General features: G+C 45.0%; 1 protein-coding gene across 5 annotated transcripts in view; it reads left to right on the top strand.

The window, feature by feature from the left end:
* Nucleotides 1-18,394, top strand: part of VWA1 (von Willebrand factor A domain containing 1) — a 95,095-nt gene that overhangs the window by 62,636 nt on the left and 14,065 nt on the right. Inside the window, exons 4-9 of one of the 5 annotated variants that reach the window (XM_069741218.1) lie at nt 4,443-4,718; nt 5,230-5,505; nt 7,263-7,538; nt 9,652-9,918; nt 12,744-13,019; nt 13,832-14,098. In XM_069741218.1, coding sequence (XP_069597319.1) covers nt 4,443-4,718; nt 5,230-5,505; nt 7,263-7,538; nt 9,652-9,918; nt 12,744-13,019; nt 13,832-14,098 — 1,638 coding nt within the window. Of the gene's footprint in view, nt 1-4,442; nt 4,719-5,229; nt 5,506-7,259; nt 7,539-9,651; nt 9,919-12,740; nt 13,020-13,831; nt 14,099-18,394 lie in introns of all 5 variants that reach the window. The other 4 variants (XM_069741215.1, XM_069741217.1, XM_069741216.1 and 1 more) reach the window with 4 other exon arrangements.

An 18,394-nucleotide genomic window follows, 5' to 3' on the forward strand; every position in this document is an offset into this window, starting at 1 on the left:
GGTTCGTTCGGTCTGGCCATTAGTCTGAGGATGGAAGGCCGAGGAGAAAGATAGGTCAATGCCCATCCTACCACAAAAGGCTCGCCAGAACCTCGAGACAAACTGGGAACCTCTGTCAGAAACAATATTCTCAGGAATGCCATGTAAACGAACCACATGCTGGAAGAACAAAGGCACCAAATCAGAGGAGGAAGGCAATTTAACCAAGGGCACCAGATGGACCATTTTAGAAAAGCGATCACAGACCACCCAAATGACCGACATTTTTTGAGAAACGGGAAGGTCAGAAATGAAATCCATCGAAATATGTGTCCAAGGCCTCTTCGGGACCGGCAAGGGCAAAAGCAACCCACTGGCACGTGAACAGCAGGGCTTAGCCCTAGCACAAATTCCACAGGACTGCACAAAAGCACGCACATCCCGTGACAGAGACGGCCACCAGAAGGATCTAGCAACCAACTTCCTGGTACCAAAGATTCCTGGATGACCGGCCAGCACCGAACAATGAAGTTCAGAGATAACTTTACTAGTCCACCTATCAGGGACGAACAGTTTCTCGGCCGGACAACGATCAGGTTTATTAGCCTGAAATTTCTGCAACACTCTCCGCAAATCAGGGGAGATGGCAGACACAATGACTCCTTCCTTGAGGATACTCGCCGGCTCAGATAACCCCGGAGAGTCGGGCACAAAACTCCTAGACAGAGCATCCGCCTTCACATTTTTAGAGCCCGGAAGGTATGAAATCACAAAATCAAAACGAGCAAAAAATAACGACCAACGGGCCTGTCTAGGATTCAAGCGCTTGGCAGACTCAAGATAAGTAAGGTTCTTATGATCAGTCAAAACCACCACGCGATGCTTAGCACCCTCAAGCCAATGACGCCACTCCTCGAATGCCCACTTCATGGCCAGCAACTCTCGGTTGCCCACATCATAATTACGCTCAGCAGCAGAAAATTTCCTGGAAAAGAAAGCACATGGTTTGAACACTGAGCAACCAGAACCTCTCTGTGACAAAACCGCCCCTGCACCAATCTCGGAAGCATCAACCTCGACCTGGAACGGAAGAGAAACATCAGGTTGACACAACACAGGGGCACAGCAAAAACGACGCTTCAACTCCTGAAAAGCTTCCACGGCAGCAGAAGACCAATTAACCAAATCAGCACCCTTCTTGGTCAAATCGGTCAATGGTCTGGCAATGCTAGAAAAATTACAGATGAAGCGACGATAAAAATTAGCAAAGCCCAGGAATTTCTGCAGACTTTTTAGAGATGTCGGCTGAGTCCAATCCTGGATGGCCTGAACCTTAACCGGATCCATCTCGATAGTAGAAGGGGAAAAGATGAACCCCAAAAATGAAACTTTCTGCACACCGAAGAGACACTTTGATCCCTTCACGAACAAGGAATTAGCACGCAGTACCTGGAAAACCATTCTGACTTGCTTCACATGAGACTCCCAATCATCTGAGAAGATCAAAATGTCATCCAAGTAAACAATCAAGAATTTATCCAGATACTCACGGAAAATGTCATGCATAAAAGACTGAAAAACAGATGGAGCATTGGCAAGTCCGAACGGCATCACCAGATACTCAAAATGACCCTCGGGCGTATTAAATGCCGTTTTCCATTCATCTCCCTGCCTGATTCTCACCAGATTATACGCACCACGAAGATCAATCTTAGTAAACCAACTAGCCCCCTTAATCCGAGCAAACAAGTCAGAAATCAATGGCAAGGAATACTGAAACTTAACAGTGATCTTATTAAGAAGGCGGTAATCAATACACGGTCTTAGCGAACCATCCTTCTTGGCTACAAAAAAGAACCCTGCTCCCAATGGTGACGACGATGGGCGAATATGTCCCTTCTCCAGGGACTCCTTCACATAACTGCGCATAGCGGTGTGTTCAGGTACGGACAAATTAAATAAACGACCCTTAGGGAATTTACTACCAGGAATCAAATCGATAGCACAATCACAATTCCTATGCGGAGGTAGGGCATCAGACTTGGACTCTTCAAATACATCCTGAAAGTCCGACAAGAACTCTGGGATGTCAGAAGGAATGGATGAGGAAATAGACAAAAATGGAACATCACCATGTACTCCCTGACAACCCCAGCTGGTTACCGACATAGAGTTCCAATCCAATACTGGATTATGGGTTTGTAGCCATGGCAACCCCAACACGACCACATCATGCAAATTATGCAGTACCAGAAAGCGAATAACTTCCTGATGTGCAGGAGCCATGCACATGGTCAGCTGGGCCCAGTACTGAGGCTTATTCTTGGCCAAAGGTGTAGCATCAATTCCTCTCAACGGGATAGGACACCGCAAAGGCTCCAAGAAAAATCCACAACGTTTAGCATAATCCAAATCCATCAGATTCAGGGCAGCGCCTGAATCCACAAACGCCATGACAGAATACGATGACAAAGAGCACATTAAGGTAATGGACAAAAGGAATTTGGACTGTACAGTACCAATAACGGCAGAGCTATCGAACCGCCTAGTGCGTTTAGGACAATTAGAAATAGCATGAGTAGAATCACCACAATAGAAACACAGTCTGTTCAGACGTCTGTGTTCTTGCCGTTCTACTTTAGTCATAGTCCTGTCGCACTGCATAGGCTTAGGTTTACTCTCAGACAATACCGCCAAATGGTGCACAGATTTACGCTCGCGCAAGCGACGACCGATCTGAATGGCCAAGGACATAGACTCATTCAAACCAGCAGGCATAGGAAATCCCACCATTACATCCTTAAGAGCTTCAGAGAGACCCTTTCTGAACAAAGCCGCTAGTGCAGATTCATTCCACAGAGTGAGTACTGACCACTTCCTAAATTTCTGACAATATACTTCTACATCATCCTGACCCTGGCATAAAGCCAGCAGATTTTTCTCAGCCTGATCCACTGAATTAGGCTCATCGTAAAGCAATCCCAGCGCCTGGAAAAATGCATCAACATTACTCAATGCAGAATCTCCTGGTGCAAGAGAAAACGCCCAGTCCTGTGGGTCGCCGCGCAAAAAAGAAATAATAATCAAAACCTGTTGAATAGGATTACCAGAAGAATGAGGTTTCAAGGCCAAAAATAGCTTACAATTATTTCTGAAGCTCAGGAACTTAGTTCTGTCACCAAAAAACAAATCAGGAATCGGAATTCTTGGTTCTAGCATCGATTTCTGATCAATAGTATCTTGAATCTTTTGTACATTTACAACGAGATTATCCATTGAGGAGCACAGAGCCTGAATATCCATGTCCACAGCTGTGTCCTGAAGCACTCTAATGTCTAGGGGAAAAAAAAGACTGAAGACAGAGCTAAGAAAAAAAAATGATGTCAGGATTTCTTTTTTCCCTCTATTGGGAATCATTGGTGTGGCTCCTTGTACTGTTATGGCTGGCAATCAGGCAACACAGCGTGCAGTAATCAGCGCACATACAGAGATCTGGCAATAACCAAAAACAATAGGACGAGCTCTGAGACGTGGAATCTCTGTAGACTGCAGTACCTGATCTATCCTCACACAACTATAAGCAGCAGTGGATTGCGCCTATCACTACCTATGCAACTCGGCACTGCCTGAGGAGCTGACTAGCCTGAAGATAGAAATACAAGCCTGACTTACCTCAGAGAAATACCCCAAAGGAATAGGCAGCCCCCCACATATAATGACTGTTAGCAAGATGAAAAGACAAACGTAGGAATGAAATAGATTCAGCAAAGTGAGGCCCGATATTCTAGACAGAGCGAGGATAGCAAAGAGAACTATGCAGTCTACAAAAAACCCTAAAACGAAAACCACGCAAAGGGGCAAAAAGACCCACCGTGCCGAACTAACAGCACGGCGGTGCACCCCTTTGCTTCTCAGAGCTTCCAGCAAAAGTTAATAGCAAGCTGGACAGAAAAAACAGAAAACAAACTAGAAGCACTTATCTAGCAGAGCAGCAGGCCCAAGGAAAGATGCAGTAGCTCAGATCCAACACTGGAACATTGACAAGGAGCAAGGAAGACAGACTCAGGTGGAGCTAAATAGCAAGGCAGCCAACGAGCTCACCAAAACACCTGAGGGAGGAAGCCCAGAGACTGCAATACCACTTGTGACCACAGAAGTGAACTCAGCCACAGAATTCACAACACTGACCCCTGTGGTGCCTCATTAGTAACTGTGACACAATTGGAGTGTTTTCCTATATTAACCATTATTAATTACACCCATTGAATACATAAAGGACAGTTTGCCAGAGTGGAAGATCTTCTTTCTCATGGGTTATTCACTTTCGTTAATAGCAGTGATGAGCATGGGACACCTGACATAAGTAATTGGGGTCTTTGGATGAGATGACCTCTGTTGTAAGTTATTAATTTATTAGAAAGCTTTGGATTTGCAACATATATAAGAACTTTTTCTTATTTTAGAGGTGAAAGAAGAGAGGAATCTGGAAGCCCTGGATATAACGACTACAGGATTTGTGTTGAGTTGGACAAAGTTATCTGGGGATACAGGGGTGTATGTCGTGGAGTATTCATCGCTGTCTGACCCAAAAAGCAAGCTACAGAAGATGACATCGGTGGGGGAGACTAGTGTGGTCCTTAGTACTTTAGCCCCAAATGCCACCTACCAGGTCACACTCCTACCGGACTCCAGTGACCCCAATATGCAGCCCGAAACAATCCAAGTGTCCACGCTCCCAGGTGTGTCTTCTGCTTCACTATTACTATTGCTGTTCTCCTTTGTGCCATTATAGTGGAGCATGTTGTTGTTAAATGAGACCTTCCACAAGGACAGAACCCTTTAAGTTGTATCATCTGTGGGAAATAGTCTTAGTGCAACCTTGGACTTTGCACCCCCTCCCCCCCAAAAAAAAATAATGGCAGAATTAGCTTTATGGTCACTTCACCTCCCAAAAATGGAATAAAAAGAGATCGGAAAGTTGTATAGATTCCAAAATAGTAATTATAAAAATTACAGTGTGAGCCACTTAAACAACAAACCCTCTATTGACTTAAAAATAAAAAAAAAGTTATAGCTCTTGGAAGGTGAAGAGGGAAAATCGACAGCACCGAGGGGCCCAATGGGACGCTGTTGGTTAAGAGCCCACATAAACCTGTAGCCGGCCCTGGTAATCCGACTAATCTCTCCAAGCCAACCAGCCGATCACAATCTATCACACTAATCTCTTTATTTCTAACCTTTGTTCTACAGATTATATCCAAGAAAGAAATCTACAAATTTTAGGCATCACATCCACCAGTTTTAATGCCTCCTGGTCCAGGTTGATAGGTGATATGGGACGTTACTTTCTGGATTATGCTTTACTGTCTTATCCAAGGAGAAAGACAAGGAAGACATTGTATGGAGACCAGACCAGCGCAATGGTCAGTGGGCTAATACCAAACACTACCTACCTGGTCACGTTCATTCCTGAATCCAAACTGGAGGCTTCACAATCACAGACGCTCCCGGTCTCCACTCTACCAGGTAGGACGTCTTTTCTCAATCATTATTAATAAGAGCCTGAAAAAATACAGCACGCAGTGGCGAGGAATGCCCTAGAAACTGCTGATCCAACCATTGGTAAAGGCATTAGACTGCTTGGGTTACCCCATGTAAGTGTATTTCGAGATACTGGATGGTTCTCATCCATATAATCATACCAAGCAACAGCAAACTTGTGAAATTGATCTCAATGGACTTATGTTCTGGGCCATATGGAAGGAGGTAATGTCCTGAGGCTTATGGAAGGCGGTAATGTCATGAGGTTTATGGAAGGAGGCAATGTCATGAGGTTTATGGAAGGAGGCAATGTCATGAGGCTTATGTTAGGAGGCAATGTCCTGAGGCTTATGGAAGGAGGCAATGCCATGAAGCTTATGGAAGGAGGCAATGTCCTGAGGCTTATGGAAGGAGGCAATGTCCTGAGGCTTATGGAAGGAGGCAATGTCATGAGGCTTATGGAAGGAGGCAATGTCATGAGGCTTATGGAAGGAGGCAATGTCATGAGGTTTATCTTAGGAGGCAATGTCCTGAGGCTTATGGAAGGAGGCAATGTCATGAGGCTTATGGAAGGAGGCAATGTCATGAGGCTTATGGAAGGAGGCAATGTCATGAGGCTTATGGAAGGAGGCAATGTCATGAGGCTTATGGAAGGAGGCAAAGTCCTGAGGCTTATGGAAGGTGGCAATGTCATGAGGCCTATGGAAGGAGGCAATGTCATGAGGCTTATGGAAGGAGGCAATGTCATGAGGCTTATGGAAGGAGGCAAAGTCCTGAGGCTTATGGAAGGTGGCAATGTCATGAGGCCTATGGAAGGAGGCAATGTCTTGAGGCTCATGGAAGGAGGTAATGTTATGAGGCTTATGAAAGGAGGCAATGTCCTGAGGCTTATGGAAGGAGGTAATGTCATGAGGCTTATGGAAGGAGGCAATGTCATAAGGCTTATGGAAGGAGGCAATGTCATGAGGCTTATGGGAGGAGGCAATGTCTTGAGGCTTATGGAAGGAGGTAATATCATGAGGCTTATGGAAGGAGGTAATGTCATGAGGCTTATGAAAGGAGGCAATGTCTTGAGGCTCATGGAAGGAGGCAATGTCTTGAGGCTTATGGAAGAAGGTAATGTCATGAGGCTTATGGAAGGAGGTAATGTTGTGAGGCTTATGGAAGGAGGTAATGTTGTGAGGCTTATGGAAGGAGGTAATGTTGTGAGGCTTATGGAAGGAGGCAATGTCTTGAGGCTCATGGAAGGAGGCAATGTCTTGAGGCTCATGGAAGGAGGTAATGTTATGAGGCTTATGGAAGGAGGTAATGTTATGAGGTTTATGGAAGGAGGTAATGTTATGAGGCTTATGGAATGAGGTAATGTCTTGAGGCTCATGGAAGGAGGTAATGTCTTGAGGCTTATAGAGGGAAGCAATGTCATGAGGCTTATGGAAGGAGGTAATGTTACGAGGCTTATGGAAGGAGGTAATGTCCCAGAGCTTATGACAATCTCTCATTTCAGAAATTGGATGTTTAGGGACATGTTCAGGCCCATGTTGTGTTGAAATAATTGGTCTGACAGAGTGCATTGGAAAATAAAATTTGTGTTTTGGGACCTCCCTGTCCTCATGTAGTCCCCACTGAAAATGTTGTTTAATTTTGAACAGTTTTGCTTGTTTAGCTGAGATATTTTACTTGTCATGTTATATGAGTTTTTATAATCTAATTTTATATGTGATGATTTGGTTCTTTCCCAATAGATCACACACATACAAGAAATTTGCAGGCTCGGGACATCACAAGCTCCGGATTTCTCCTAACCTGGACTAGGCTGCCTGGAGACGAAGGGCCCTATGTTTTGCAGTATATTCCCGTTTCTGATCCAGGGATGACACAACAGAAAATTGTGCATGGAGATGAGACCAGTGTGTCTGTGAGTGGCCTAAAATCAGGTACCACCTATCAGATCACATTGATCCCGGAGCACAGTGCAACGTTTGCTCCTCCTGAAGTCATCATGGTCTCCACTCAATCAGGTAGGTGAGGCCTGAAGCAGCAGGGTGACCATCACATCCAATCAGTGTCCTTTAACCTCTCCTTTTGCATCCTGTAGCCTAAGTGGGAGAGATCTGAAGCAAAGCTGTGCACAACAGAGAGGCAGTCTCCTGTATAGTAGTACATTTGCAGCAATCTAATCTGAAAAAACTGTAAAGTAAATTACAATGGAGCTATAAAAGGTATATATACAGTATGTAAAAGTATATACAGTTAGGGCCAGAAATATTTGGACAGTGACACAAGTTTTGTTATTTTAGCTGTTTACAAAAACATGTTCAGAAATACAATTATATATATAATATGGGCTGAAAGTGCACACTCCCAGCTGCAATATGATAGTTTCCACATCCAAATCGGAGAAAGGGTTTAGGAATCATAGCTCTGTAATGCATAGCGTCCTCTTTTTCAAGGGACCAAAAGTAATTGGACAATGGACTCTAAGGGCTGCAATTAACTCTGAAGGCGTCTCCCTCGTTAACCTGTAATCAATGAAGTAGTTAAAAGGTCAGGGGTGGATTCCAGGTGTGTGGTTTTGCATTTGGAAGCTGTTGCTGTGAGCAGACAACATGCGGTCAAAGGAACTCTCAATTGAGGTGAAGCAGAACATCCTGAGGCTGAAAAAAAATAAAAAATCCATCAGAGAGATAGCAGACATGCTTGGAGTAGCAAAATCAACAGTTGGGTACATTCTGAGAAAAAAGGAATTGACTGGTGAGCTTGGGAACTCAAAAAGGCCTGGGCGTCCACGGATGACAACAGTGGTGGATGATCGCCGCATACTTAATTTGGTGAAGAAGAACCCGTTCACAACATCAACTGAAGTCCAGAACACTCTCAGTGAAGTAGTGTATCTGTCTCTAAGTCAACAGTAAAGAGAAGACTCCATGACAGTAAATACAAAGGGTTCACATCTAGATGCAAACCATTCATCAATACCAAAAATAGACAGGCCAGAGTTATATTTGCAGAAAAACACCTCAAGAAGCCAGCTCAGCTCTGGAAAAGTATTCTATGGACAGATGAGACAAAGATCAACCTGTACCAGAATGATGGGAAGAAAAAAGTTTGGAGAAGAAAGGGAACGGCACATGATCCAAGGCACACCACATCCTCTGTAAAACATGGTGGAGGCAACGTGATGGCATGGGCATACATGGCTTTCAATGGCACTGGGTCACTTGTGTTTATTGATGACATAAGAGCAGACAAGAGTAGCCGGATGAATTCTGAAGTGTACCAGGATATACTTTCAGCCCAGATTCAGCCAAATGCTGCAAAGTTGATTGGACGGCGCTTCATAGTACAGATGGACAATGACCCCAAGCATACAGCCAAAGCTACCCAGGAGTTCATGAGTGCCAAAAAGTGGAACATTCTGCAATGGCCAAGTCAATCTCCAGATCTAAACCCAATTGAGCATGCATTTCACTTGCTGAAATCCAGACTTAAGACGGAAAGACCCACAAACAAGCAAGACCTGAAGGCTGTGGCTGTAAAGGCCTGGCAAAGCATTAAGAAGGAGGAAACCCAGCGTTTGGTGATGTCCATGGGTTCTAGACTTAAGGCAGTGATTGCCTCCAAAGGATTTGCAACAAAATATTGAAAATAAAAATATTTTGTTTGGGTTATGTTTATTTGTCCAATTACTTTTGACCTCCTAAAATGTGGAGTGTTTGTAAAGAAATGTGTACAATTCCTACATTTTCTATCAGATATTTTTGTTCAACCCTTCAAATTAAACGTTACAATCTGCACTTGAATTCTGTTGTAGAGGTTTCATTTCAAATCCAATGTGGTGGCATGCAGAGCCCAACTCGCGAAAATTGTGTCACTGTCCAAATATTTCTGGCCCTAACTGTATACACATAATTCAGGGGACATAATTAGCCCCTATAGCCATAAAGAGACCACTTTAATGTAAAATGAATAGTCCTTGTGAAAAACATTCTGGTTTGCCCCCAAATTACCTAGATACAGGCTCCCATTTTTTTCTTGAGGCACCCATCCTGATTTATGGTCTTCCTCCCATACCATGTCCTGTGTTAGTTTACACAGATTCCCTGAGTAATGATAATCACATCTTCTTTTTAGAACAAGTGCATCCAAGGAATTTTCAGGCCATTAATGTAACAGCGACAAGTTTTTTGGTGACCTGGTCCAGGGCCGCTGGAGACTGGGGCCGTTGCATTGTGGAATACTCCCCTGTGTCGGATCCAAGTGGAACATTACAGAAGACTTTATCTGGAGGTGATAATATGGCGTTGATCAGTAACTTAGCCCCCAACACCACCTACCAGGTCTCCCTTACCCACGAGTCCGGGGTCCAGTATGGAAGGATTCAAGTGTCTACTCTCCTAGGTAAGTTCACTGGGGTGAAGTATCCGTGTAGTATTGATCTCATGGGGATATTCTGGTAATAAAGGTTTATTCAGCTGAATACATAATTAGTTTACATAAAAAGTGGAGCAACATTGTAACAAAATGTTCTGTCATTCCTGTATTTACATGTGTTTAACATAGAAATAAATATATACAACTTACTCATATACATGAATTAAGGAAGATGTCAGGGGTCATCGGCATCTCTACATCTGGCTTGGATGTGATACAGGAGAGAGCTTCATATGTTGGTATGTGACCTGTTATATGTGAAGGGGGCTGGCTGACTGCTCATTTCAGAATCTAAGCCAGACCCCCTCTTTCTTAGCTGATGCATATTGAGTGAAGCTGGCTAGCACATGTCTTGCAGATGTCAGTCAGCCAGCCCCCTTCACATGCCGCACTGGTAATGTGCCGACACCGATGCTCTCACTTGTGTGGTATCTAAGCCGAATGTGGAGCTACTGGGTCCCCGGATCAACACTGATATCTTAAGATTAGGGCACCGTTTTTGAAAGGGTTGTCCGGTCATAACATATTGACCCATAGCATAGGTCATCAATATCAGATCCATGGGGGTTTGACACCCACCACCCGGGACCCCGTTGATCAACTTTGACAAGCTGCAGTGGTAGCTGAATGTAAATAGTTTCAGCAGAGCTTCAAAATGCAGCTTCATTTAATGCCAAATTACAGGCTATATTATAGATCAGAGCTGTAATCACAATTCTGCCAGTTTCAGGGCTGAAATTTTCCAGCATTTTTTGCTGATTTAGTGCCTTCAATGAGAACCACAAAATACATAACGGACACAGTTTGGCAAAAAGGAAAGTGTTCCTTCTCAAGGGCCATTGGTATTGGTTAATAGAGGTGATGCTCAAAGGACACCTAAAATAAAGAATCGGGGTCTTTTGCTGAGATACCCTTTATGAGCTATTGATTTAGTAGAAACATTGGGTTTACTAGATGCAAAATCAGAATATGTCCTGAGGTTTATGGAAGGAGGTAATGTCTTGAAGCTTTTGGAAGGAGACAGTGTCCTGAGGCTTATGGAAGGAGGCAATGTACTGAGGCTTTATGGGAGGAGACAATGTCATGAGACTTATGGAAGGAGACAATGTCCTGAGGTTTATGGAAGGAGGCAATGTACTGAGGTTTATGGAAGGAGGCAATGTCCTGAGGCTTATGGATGGAGGCAATGTCCTGAGGTTTATGGAAGGAGGTAATGTCTTGAAGTTTTGGAAGGAGACAGTGTCCTGAAGCTTATGGAAGGAGGCAATGTCCTGAGGCTTTATGGGAGGAGACAATGTCATGAGCCTTATGGAAGCAGGCAATGTCCTGAGGCTTATAGAAAGAGGAAATGTCCTGAGGCTTATGGATGGAGGCAATGTCATGAGGCTTATGGAATGAGACAATGTCCTGAGGTTTATGGGAGGAGACAATGTCATGAGACTTATGGAAGGAGACAATGTCCTGAGGTTTATGGAAGGAGGCAATGTCATGAGACTTATGAAGGAGGCAATGTGCTGAAGCTTATGGAAGGAAACAATGTCCTGAGGCTTATGGAAGGAGGCAATGTCCTGAGACTTATGGAAGGAAGCAATGTTCGGAAGCTTATGGAAGGAGGCAATGTTCGGAAGCTTGTGGAAGGAGGTAATGTCCTGAGACTTATGGAAGGAGGCAATGTTCGGAAGCTTATGGAAGGAGGCAATGTTCGGAAGCTTATGGAAGGAGGCAATGTTCGGAAGCTTATGGAAGGAGGCAATGTCCTGAGGCTTATGGAAGGAGGCAATGTTCTGAAGCTTATGGAAGGAAACAATGTCCTGAGGCTTATTGAAGGAGGCAATGTCCTGAGACTTATGGAAGGAAGCAATGTTCGGAAGCTTATGGAAGGAGGCAATGTCCTGAGACTTATGGAAGGAAGCAATGTTCGGAAGCTTATGGAAGGAGGTAATGTCCTGAGACTTATGGAAAGATGTAGTGTCCTGAGACTTATGGAAGGAATAATAATAATAATTTTTATTTATATAGGGCCAACATATTCCGCAGCACTTTACAATTAAGCGGGTACATGTACAGACAATAAATTCGGTACGAGTTAAGACAATTTAAACAGTGACATTAGGGGTGAGATCCCTGCTCGCAAGCTTACAATCTACAAGGAAATGGGGGGGACACAATAGGTGAAAAGTGCTTGTTATTTCAGGTCTGGCAATTATAATAAATAGGGATTTTCATATAAAGCTGCATGATCCGGTCATCAGCCGTGTGTTTAAGTGCAATAATCAAGTATCAAGTGCAGTTATCGTGTGCATGGAGGGTGTGGAGACAGATGAATAGTAGGGTGCAGATTCAGAGTAATATTTGGAAGGAGGAAACAAGGCAAAGTTAGTTTACTGAGTAGTTGATGTGGTAGGCTTGTTTGAAGAGATGGGTTTTCAAAGCGCGCTTGAAGGAAGCAATGTCCTGAGACTTATGGAAAGATGTAGTGTCCTGAGACTTATGGAAAGATGTAGTGTCCTGAGACTTATGGAAGGAGGCAATGTCCTTAGGTTTATGACAATTTCTCCTCTCGGAGATTTGGATATTTAGGGACAAGTTCAGGTTCTAGTTTTGTTGACATAATTGGTCTGAGAGAGAGTTTAAGAAATTCATTTTTTGAGACTTCCCTGTCCTCATGTAGTCCCCTCTGAAATGTTTTTAATTTTGAAAAGTTTTGATTGGTTAGCTGAGATATATTACTTGCAATCTTCTGAGTTTTTATACTATATTTTATATGTGATGATTTGGTTCTTTCCCAGTAGATCACACGCATACAAGAAATTTGCAGGCTTGGGACATAACAAGCTCCGGATTTCTCCTAACCTGGACTAGGCTGCCTGGAGACGAAGGGCGCTATGTTTTGCAGTATATTCCCGTTTCTGATCCAGGGATGATACAACAGAAAATTGTGCATGGAGATGAGACCAGTGTGGCTGTGAGTGGCCTAAAATCAGGTACCACCTATCAGATCACCTTGATCCCGGAGCACAGTGCAACGTTTGCTCCTCCTGAAGTCATCATGGTCTCCACTCAATCAGGTAGGTGAGGCCTGAAGCAGCAGGGTGACCATCACATCCAATCAATGTCCTTTAACCCCTCCTTTTGCTTCCTGAAGCCTAAATGGGGGGGGAACTGGAACAAAACTGTGCACAACAGAGAGGCAGTCTCCTGTATAGTAGTACACTTCTAGCAATATAAGCTGAAAAAACTGTAAAGTACAATGGAGCTACAAAAAAGGTATATATACAGTACTTAAAGGTATACACATATATCAGGGGACGTTTTAAGCCTTGCCCTGTTTTTCCAATGAAGCCCTCTACAAGCCATACAGAGACTACTTTAAAGGGAACCTGTCACCTGAATTTGGCGGGACTGGTTTTGGGTCATATGGGCGGAGTTTTCAGGTGTTTGATTCACCCTTTCCTTACCCGCTGGCTGCATGCAGGCTGCAATATTGGATTGAAGTTCATTCTCTGTCCTCCATAGTACACGACTGCACAAGGCAAGATTGCTTTGCGCAGGCGTGTACTATGGAGGACAGAGAATGAACTTCAATCCAATATTGCAGCCAGCATGCAGCCAGCGGGTAAGGAAAGGGTGAATCAAACACCTGAAAACTCCGCCCATATGACCCAAAACCAGTCCCGCCAAATTCAGGTGACAGAGTCCCTTTAATGTAAAATGAATAGTCCTTGTAAAAAACATTCTGGTTTGCCCCCAAATTACCTAGATACAGGCTCCCCTTTTTTTCTTGAGGCACCTATCCTGATTTATGGTCTTCCTCCCATACCATGTCCTGTGTTAGTTTACACAGATTCCCTGAGTAATGATAATCACATCTTCTTTTTAGACCAAGTACAACCAAGGAATTTTCAGGCCATTAATGTAACAGCGACAAGTTTTTTGGTGACCTGGTCCAGGGCCCCTGGAGACTGGGGCCGTTACATTGTGGAATACTCCCCTGTGTCGGATCCAAGTAGAACATTACAGAAGACTTTATCTGGAGGTGATAATATGGCGTTGATTAGTCACTTAGCCCCCAACACCACCTACCAGGTCTCCCTTACCCACGAGTCCGGGGTCCAGTATGGAAGGATTCAAGTGTCTACTCTCCTAGGTACGTTCACTGGGGCAAAGTATCCGTGTAGTATTGATCTCATAGGGATATTCTGTACACTAGAAGTTTATTCAGATGAATATATCAGTCTACATAAAAAGTGGAGCAATTTTGTATCAAAATGTTCTGTCATTCCTGTATTTATGTGTTTAAAATTGAAATATATACAACTTAAGCCCCCGTCACACACAGCGAGATCGCTAGCGAGATCGCTGCTAAGTCACAAGTTTTGTGACGCAACAGCGATCTCAGTAGCGATCTCGCTATGTGTGACACGTAGCAGCGATCAGGCCCCTGCTGTGAGATCGCTGGTCGTGTCGGAATGGCCTGGGCCATTTTTTGATCGTTGAGGTCCCGCTGGGTAGCACACATCGCTGTGTTTGACAGCTTACCAACGACCTCGCTGACAGGACGTCCCATTGAATCATCATGAAATAGCATCGTTCTACAGGTCGCTACAGTTCGCCGCATCGCTGCTGCGTCGTTGGGGAGATCGCACTGTGTGACATCTCACCAGCGACCACATAGCGACGCTTGAGCGATCCCTGACAGGTCGTATCGTTGTCGGAATCGCTCAAGCGTCGCTATGTGTGACGGGGCCTTTACTCATATACACGAATTAAGGAAGATGTCAGGGGTCATCGGCATCTCTACATCTGGCTTGGATGTGATACAGGAGAGAGCTTCATGTGTTGGTATGTGACCTGTGTTGTCACAACATATTAACCGATAAGATAAGTCATCAAGATCAGATCCAGGGGGGTTTGACAGGAAGCAATGTCCTGAGGCTTATGGAAGGAGGCAATGTTCTGAGGCTTATGGAAGGAGGCAATGTTCTGAGCTTTATGGAAGGAGGCAATGTCCTGAGGCTTATGGAAGGAGGCAATGTCCTGAGGCTTATGGAAGGAGGCAATGTCCTGAGCCTTATGGAAGGAGGCAATCTTCTGAGCCTTATGGAAGGAGGCAATATCCTGAGGCTTATGGAAGGAGGCAATCTTCTGAGCCTTATGGAAGGAGGCAATGTTCTGAGCTTTATGGAAGGAGGCAATGTCCTGAGGCTTATGGAAGGAGGCAATGTCCTGAGGCTTATGGAAGGAGGCAATCTTCTGAGCCTTATGGAAGGAGGCAATGTTCTGAGCTTTATGGAAGGAGGCAATGTCCTGAGGCTTATGGAAGGAGGCAATGTCCTGAGGCTTATGGAAGGAGGCAATCTTCTGAGCCTTATGGAAGGAGGCAATGTTCTGAGGCGTATGGAAGGAGGCAATGTCCTGAGGCTTATGGAAGGAGGCAATGTCCTGAGGCTTATGGAAGGAGGCAATGTCCTGAACCTTATGGAAGGAGGCAATGTTCTGAGCCTTATGAAAGGAGGTAATATCCTGAACCTTATGGAAGGAGGCAATGTTCTGAGCCTTATGAAAGGAGGTAATATCCTGAACCTTATGGAAGGAGGCAATGTTCTGAGCCTTATGAAAGGAGGTAATATCCTGAGGCTTATGGAAGGAGGCAATGTCCTGAGCCTTATGGAAGGAGACAATGTTCTGAGGCGTATGGAAGGAGGCAATGTCCTGAGGCTTATGGAAGGAGGCAATGTCCTGAGGCTTATGGAAGGATGCAATGTCCTGAGGCTTATGAAAGGAGGTAATATCCTGAACCTTATGGAAGGAGGCAATGTTCTGAGCCTTATGAAAGGAGGTAATATCCTGAGGCTTATGGAAGGAGGCAGTGTCCTGAGCCTTATGGAAGGAGGCAATGTTCTGAGGCGTATGGAAGGAGGCAATGTCCTGAGGCTTATGGAAGGAGGCAATGTCCTGAGGCTTATGGAAGGATGCAATGTCCTGAGGCTTATGAAAGGAGGTAATATCCTGAACCTTATGGAAGGAGGCAATGTTCTGAGCCTTATGAAAGGAGGTAATATCCTGAACCTTATGGAAGGAGGCAATGTTCTGAGCCTTATGAAAGGAGGTAATATCCTGAGGCTTATGGAAGGAGGCAATGTCCTGAGCCTTATGGAAGGAGGCAATGTTCTGAGGCGTATGGAAGGAGGCAATGTCCTGAGGCTTATGGAAGGAGGCAATGTCCTGAGGCTTATGGAAGGATGCAATGTCCTGAACCTTATGGAAGGAGGCAATGTTCTGAGCCTTATGAAAGGAGGTAATTTTCTGAACCTTATGGAAGGAGGCAATGTTCTGAGCCTTATGAAAGGAGGTAATATCCTGAACCTTATGGAAGGAGGCAATGTTCTGAGCCTTATGAAAGGAGGTAATATCCTGAGGCTTATGGAGGGAGGCAATGTTCTGAGGCTTATGGAAGCAGGCAATGTTCTGAGGCTTATGGAAGGAGGCAATGTCCTGCAGCTTATGTAAGGAGGCAGTGCTCTGAGGCTTACAGAAGGAGGCAGTGTTCTGAGGCTTACAGAAGGAGGCAATTTCCTGAGGCTTACAGAAGGAGGCAACGTCTTGAGGCTTATGGAAGGAGGCTGTCACGCCGATAAGGGCAGGACGGCGTACTGGGACCCGCACCTGTCCCTGCCACTATAAGGTGCCTGGCTGTCCCTTATCTCAGGGGTACCTATGTGTTGTGAATTCTGTTTTCGAACTCCCTCCTGTGGTCATGAATGGTACTTCGGCGAGTTCTGTCCATGGACTCCCTCTGGTGGCTGTGAGTGGAGCTGCTGCTTCTGAGGTTTCTTCCACAGGTGACGTAGTTTATTCTTTGGCTGGCTGTTCTATTTAACTCCACTCAGATCGTTACTCCATGCCAGCTGTCAATGTTCTTGTACTGGTTCAGTTCGCTCTTGGATCTTTCTGGTGACCTGTCTACTCCAGCAGAAGCTAAGTCCCTGCTAGTTAATTATTTGTTCATTGTCTTCTTGTCCAGTTGGCTATCATGATTTTGCCTTGCTAGCTGGAAGCTCTGGGATGCAGAGTGGCACCTCCGCACCGTGAGTCGGTGCGGAGGTCTTTTTTCACACTCTGCGTGGTCTTTTGTAGTTTTTTGTGCTGACCGCAAAGATACCTTTCCTATCCTCAGTCTGTTTAGTAAGTCTGGCCTCCCTTTGCTGAAACCTGTTTCATTTCTGTGTTTGTGACTTTCATCTTAACTCACAGTCAATATATGTGGGGGGCTGCCTTTTCCTTTGGGGAATTTCTCTGAGGCAAGGTAGGCTTTATTTTCTATCTTTAGGGCTAGTTAGCTCTTAGGCTGTGAAGAGGCGTCTAGGTCGTGTTAGGTACGCTCCACGGCTATTTCTAGTTGTGTGATAGGATTAGGGGTTGCGGTCAGCAGAGCTCCCACTTCCCAGAGCTTGTCCTGTGTGAGTTTAACCATCAGGTCGCTCCGGGTGCTCCTAACCACCAGGTCCATAACACCTATGATGGTTAGGAGGCCTGAGCCGCCAGCGTATCCCTGTCTCCTGTGCAGGCCCTATCAGTGGCCCCCTCTCCCCCCCAGGGAGGAGGACTGCACCAGTGTATAAATACAACAATAAACAGGGTATACAGACAAGGTAACAAAAAGTCTCAAACTCACCAAATGCTCACACAGCCACAGAGGAAACCCAGAGAAGGGAAGAGAAGGAAAAACCTAGGAAGGAAAACAGGTTTAACATGCAACCAAAACAGCAGACCCCAATCTCTGTAAATAAACCTCCAAGCTCCTAATATCAGGCTCCTTCAACCTCCAAGCCAGGCAGCAGAACTGATCGCTGACAATAGCTGTAGTCAAGGCTGGGTCTATATAGAGGAGGAGATTACAAAATCCACTTCAGCTCACAGCAACTCCGCAACAAGGTTAACTCCTGCACTGCTGGCACAAAGCAACCAGGTCAGAGTACAGGAGAAGAGCTTCTGTTCACTGTGTGTGAACAAGGCCCAGAGCGCTGCCGTTCTCTGGAACCTCTCTGTCGCGGTAGCCCCGTGACAGAGGCAATGTCCTGAGGCTTACAGAAGTAGGTAATTTCCCGAGGCTTACGGAAGGAGGCAATTTCCTAAGGCTTACAGAAGGAGGCAATGTCCTTAGGTTTATGGAAGGAGGCAATGTCCTGAGCCTTATGGAAGGAGGCAATGTCCTGAGGCTTATGGAAGGAAGCAATGTCCCAAGCCTTATGGAAGAAGGCAATGTCCTGAGCCTTAAGGAAGGAGGCAACGTCCTGAGGCTTATGGAAGGAAGCAATGTCCTGAGCCTTATGGAAGGAGGCAACGTCCTGAGACTTATGGAAGGAAGCAATGTCCTCAGACTTATGGAAGGAGGCAATGTCCTGAGTCTTATGGACGGAGACAATTTCCTTAGGTTTATGAC

This window comes from Ranitomeya imitator, chromosome 10 (genome assembly GCF_032444005.1).
Source record: "Ranitomeya imitator isolate aRanImi1 chromosome 10, aRanImi1.pri, whole genome shotgun sequence".
In the NCBI taxonomy this organism is placed as follows: domain Eukaryota; kingdom Metazoa; phylum Chordata; class Amphibia; order Anura; family Dendrobatidae; genus Ranitomeya; species Ranitomeya imitator.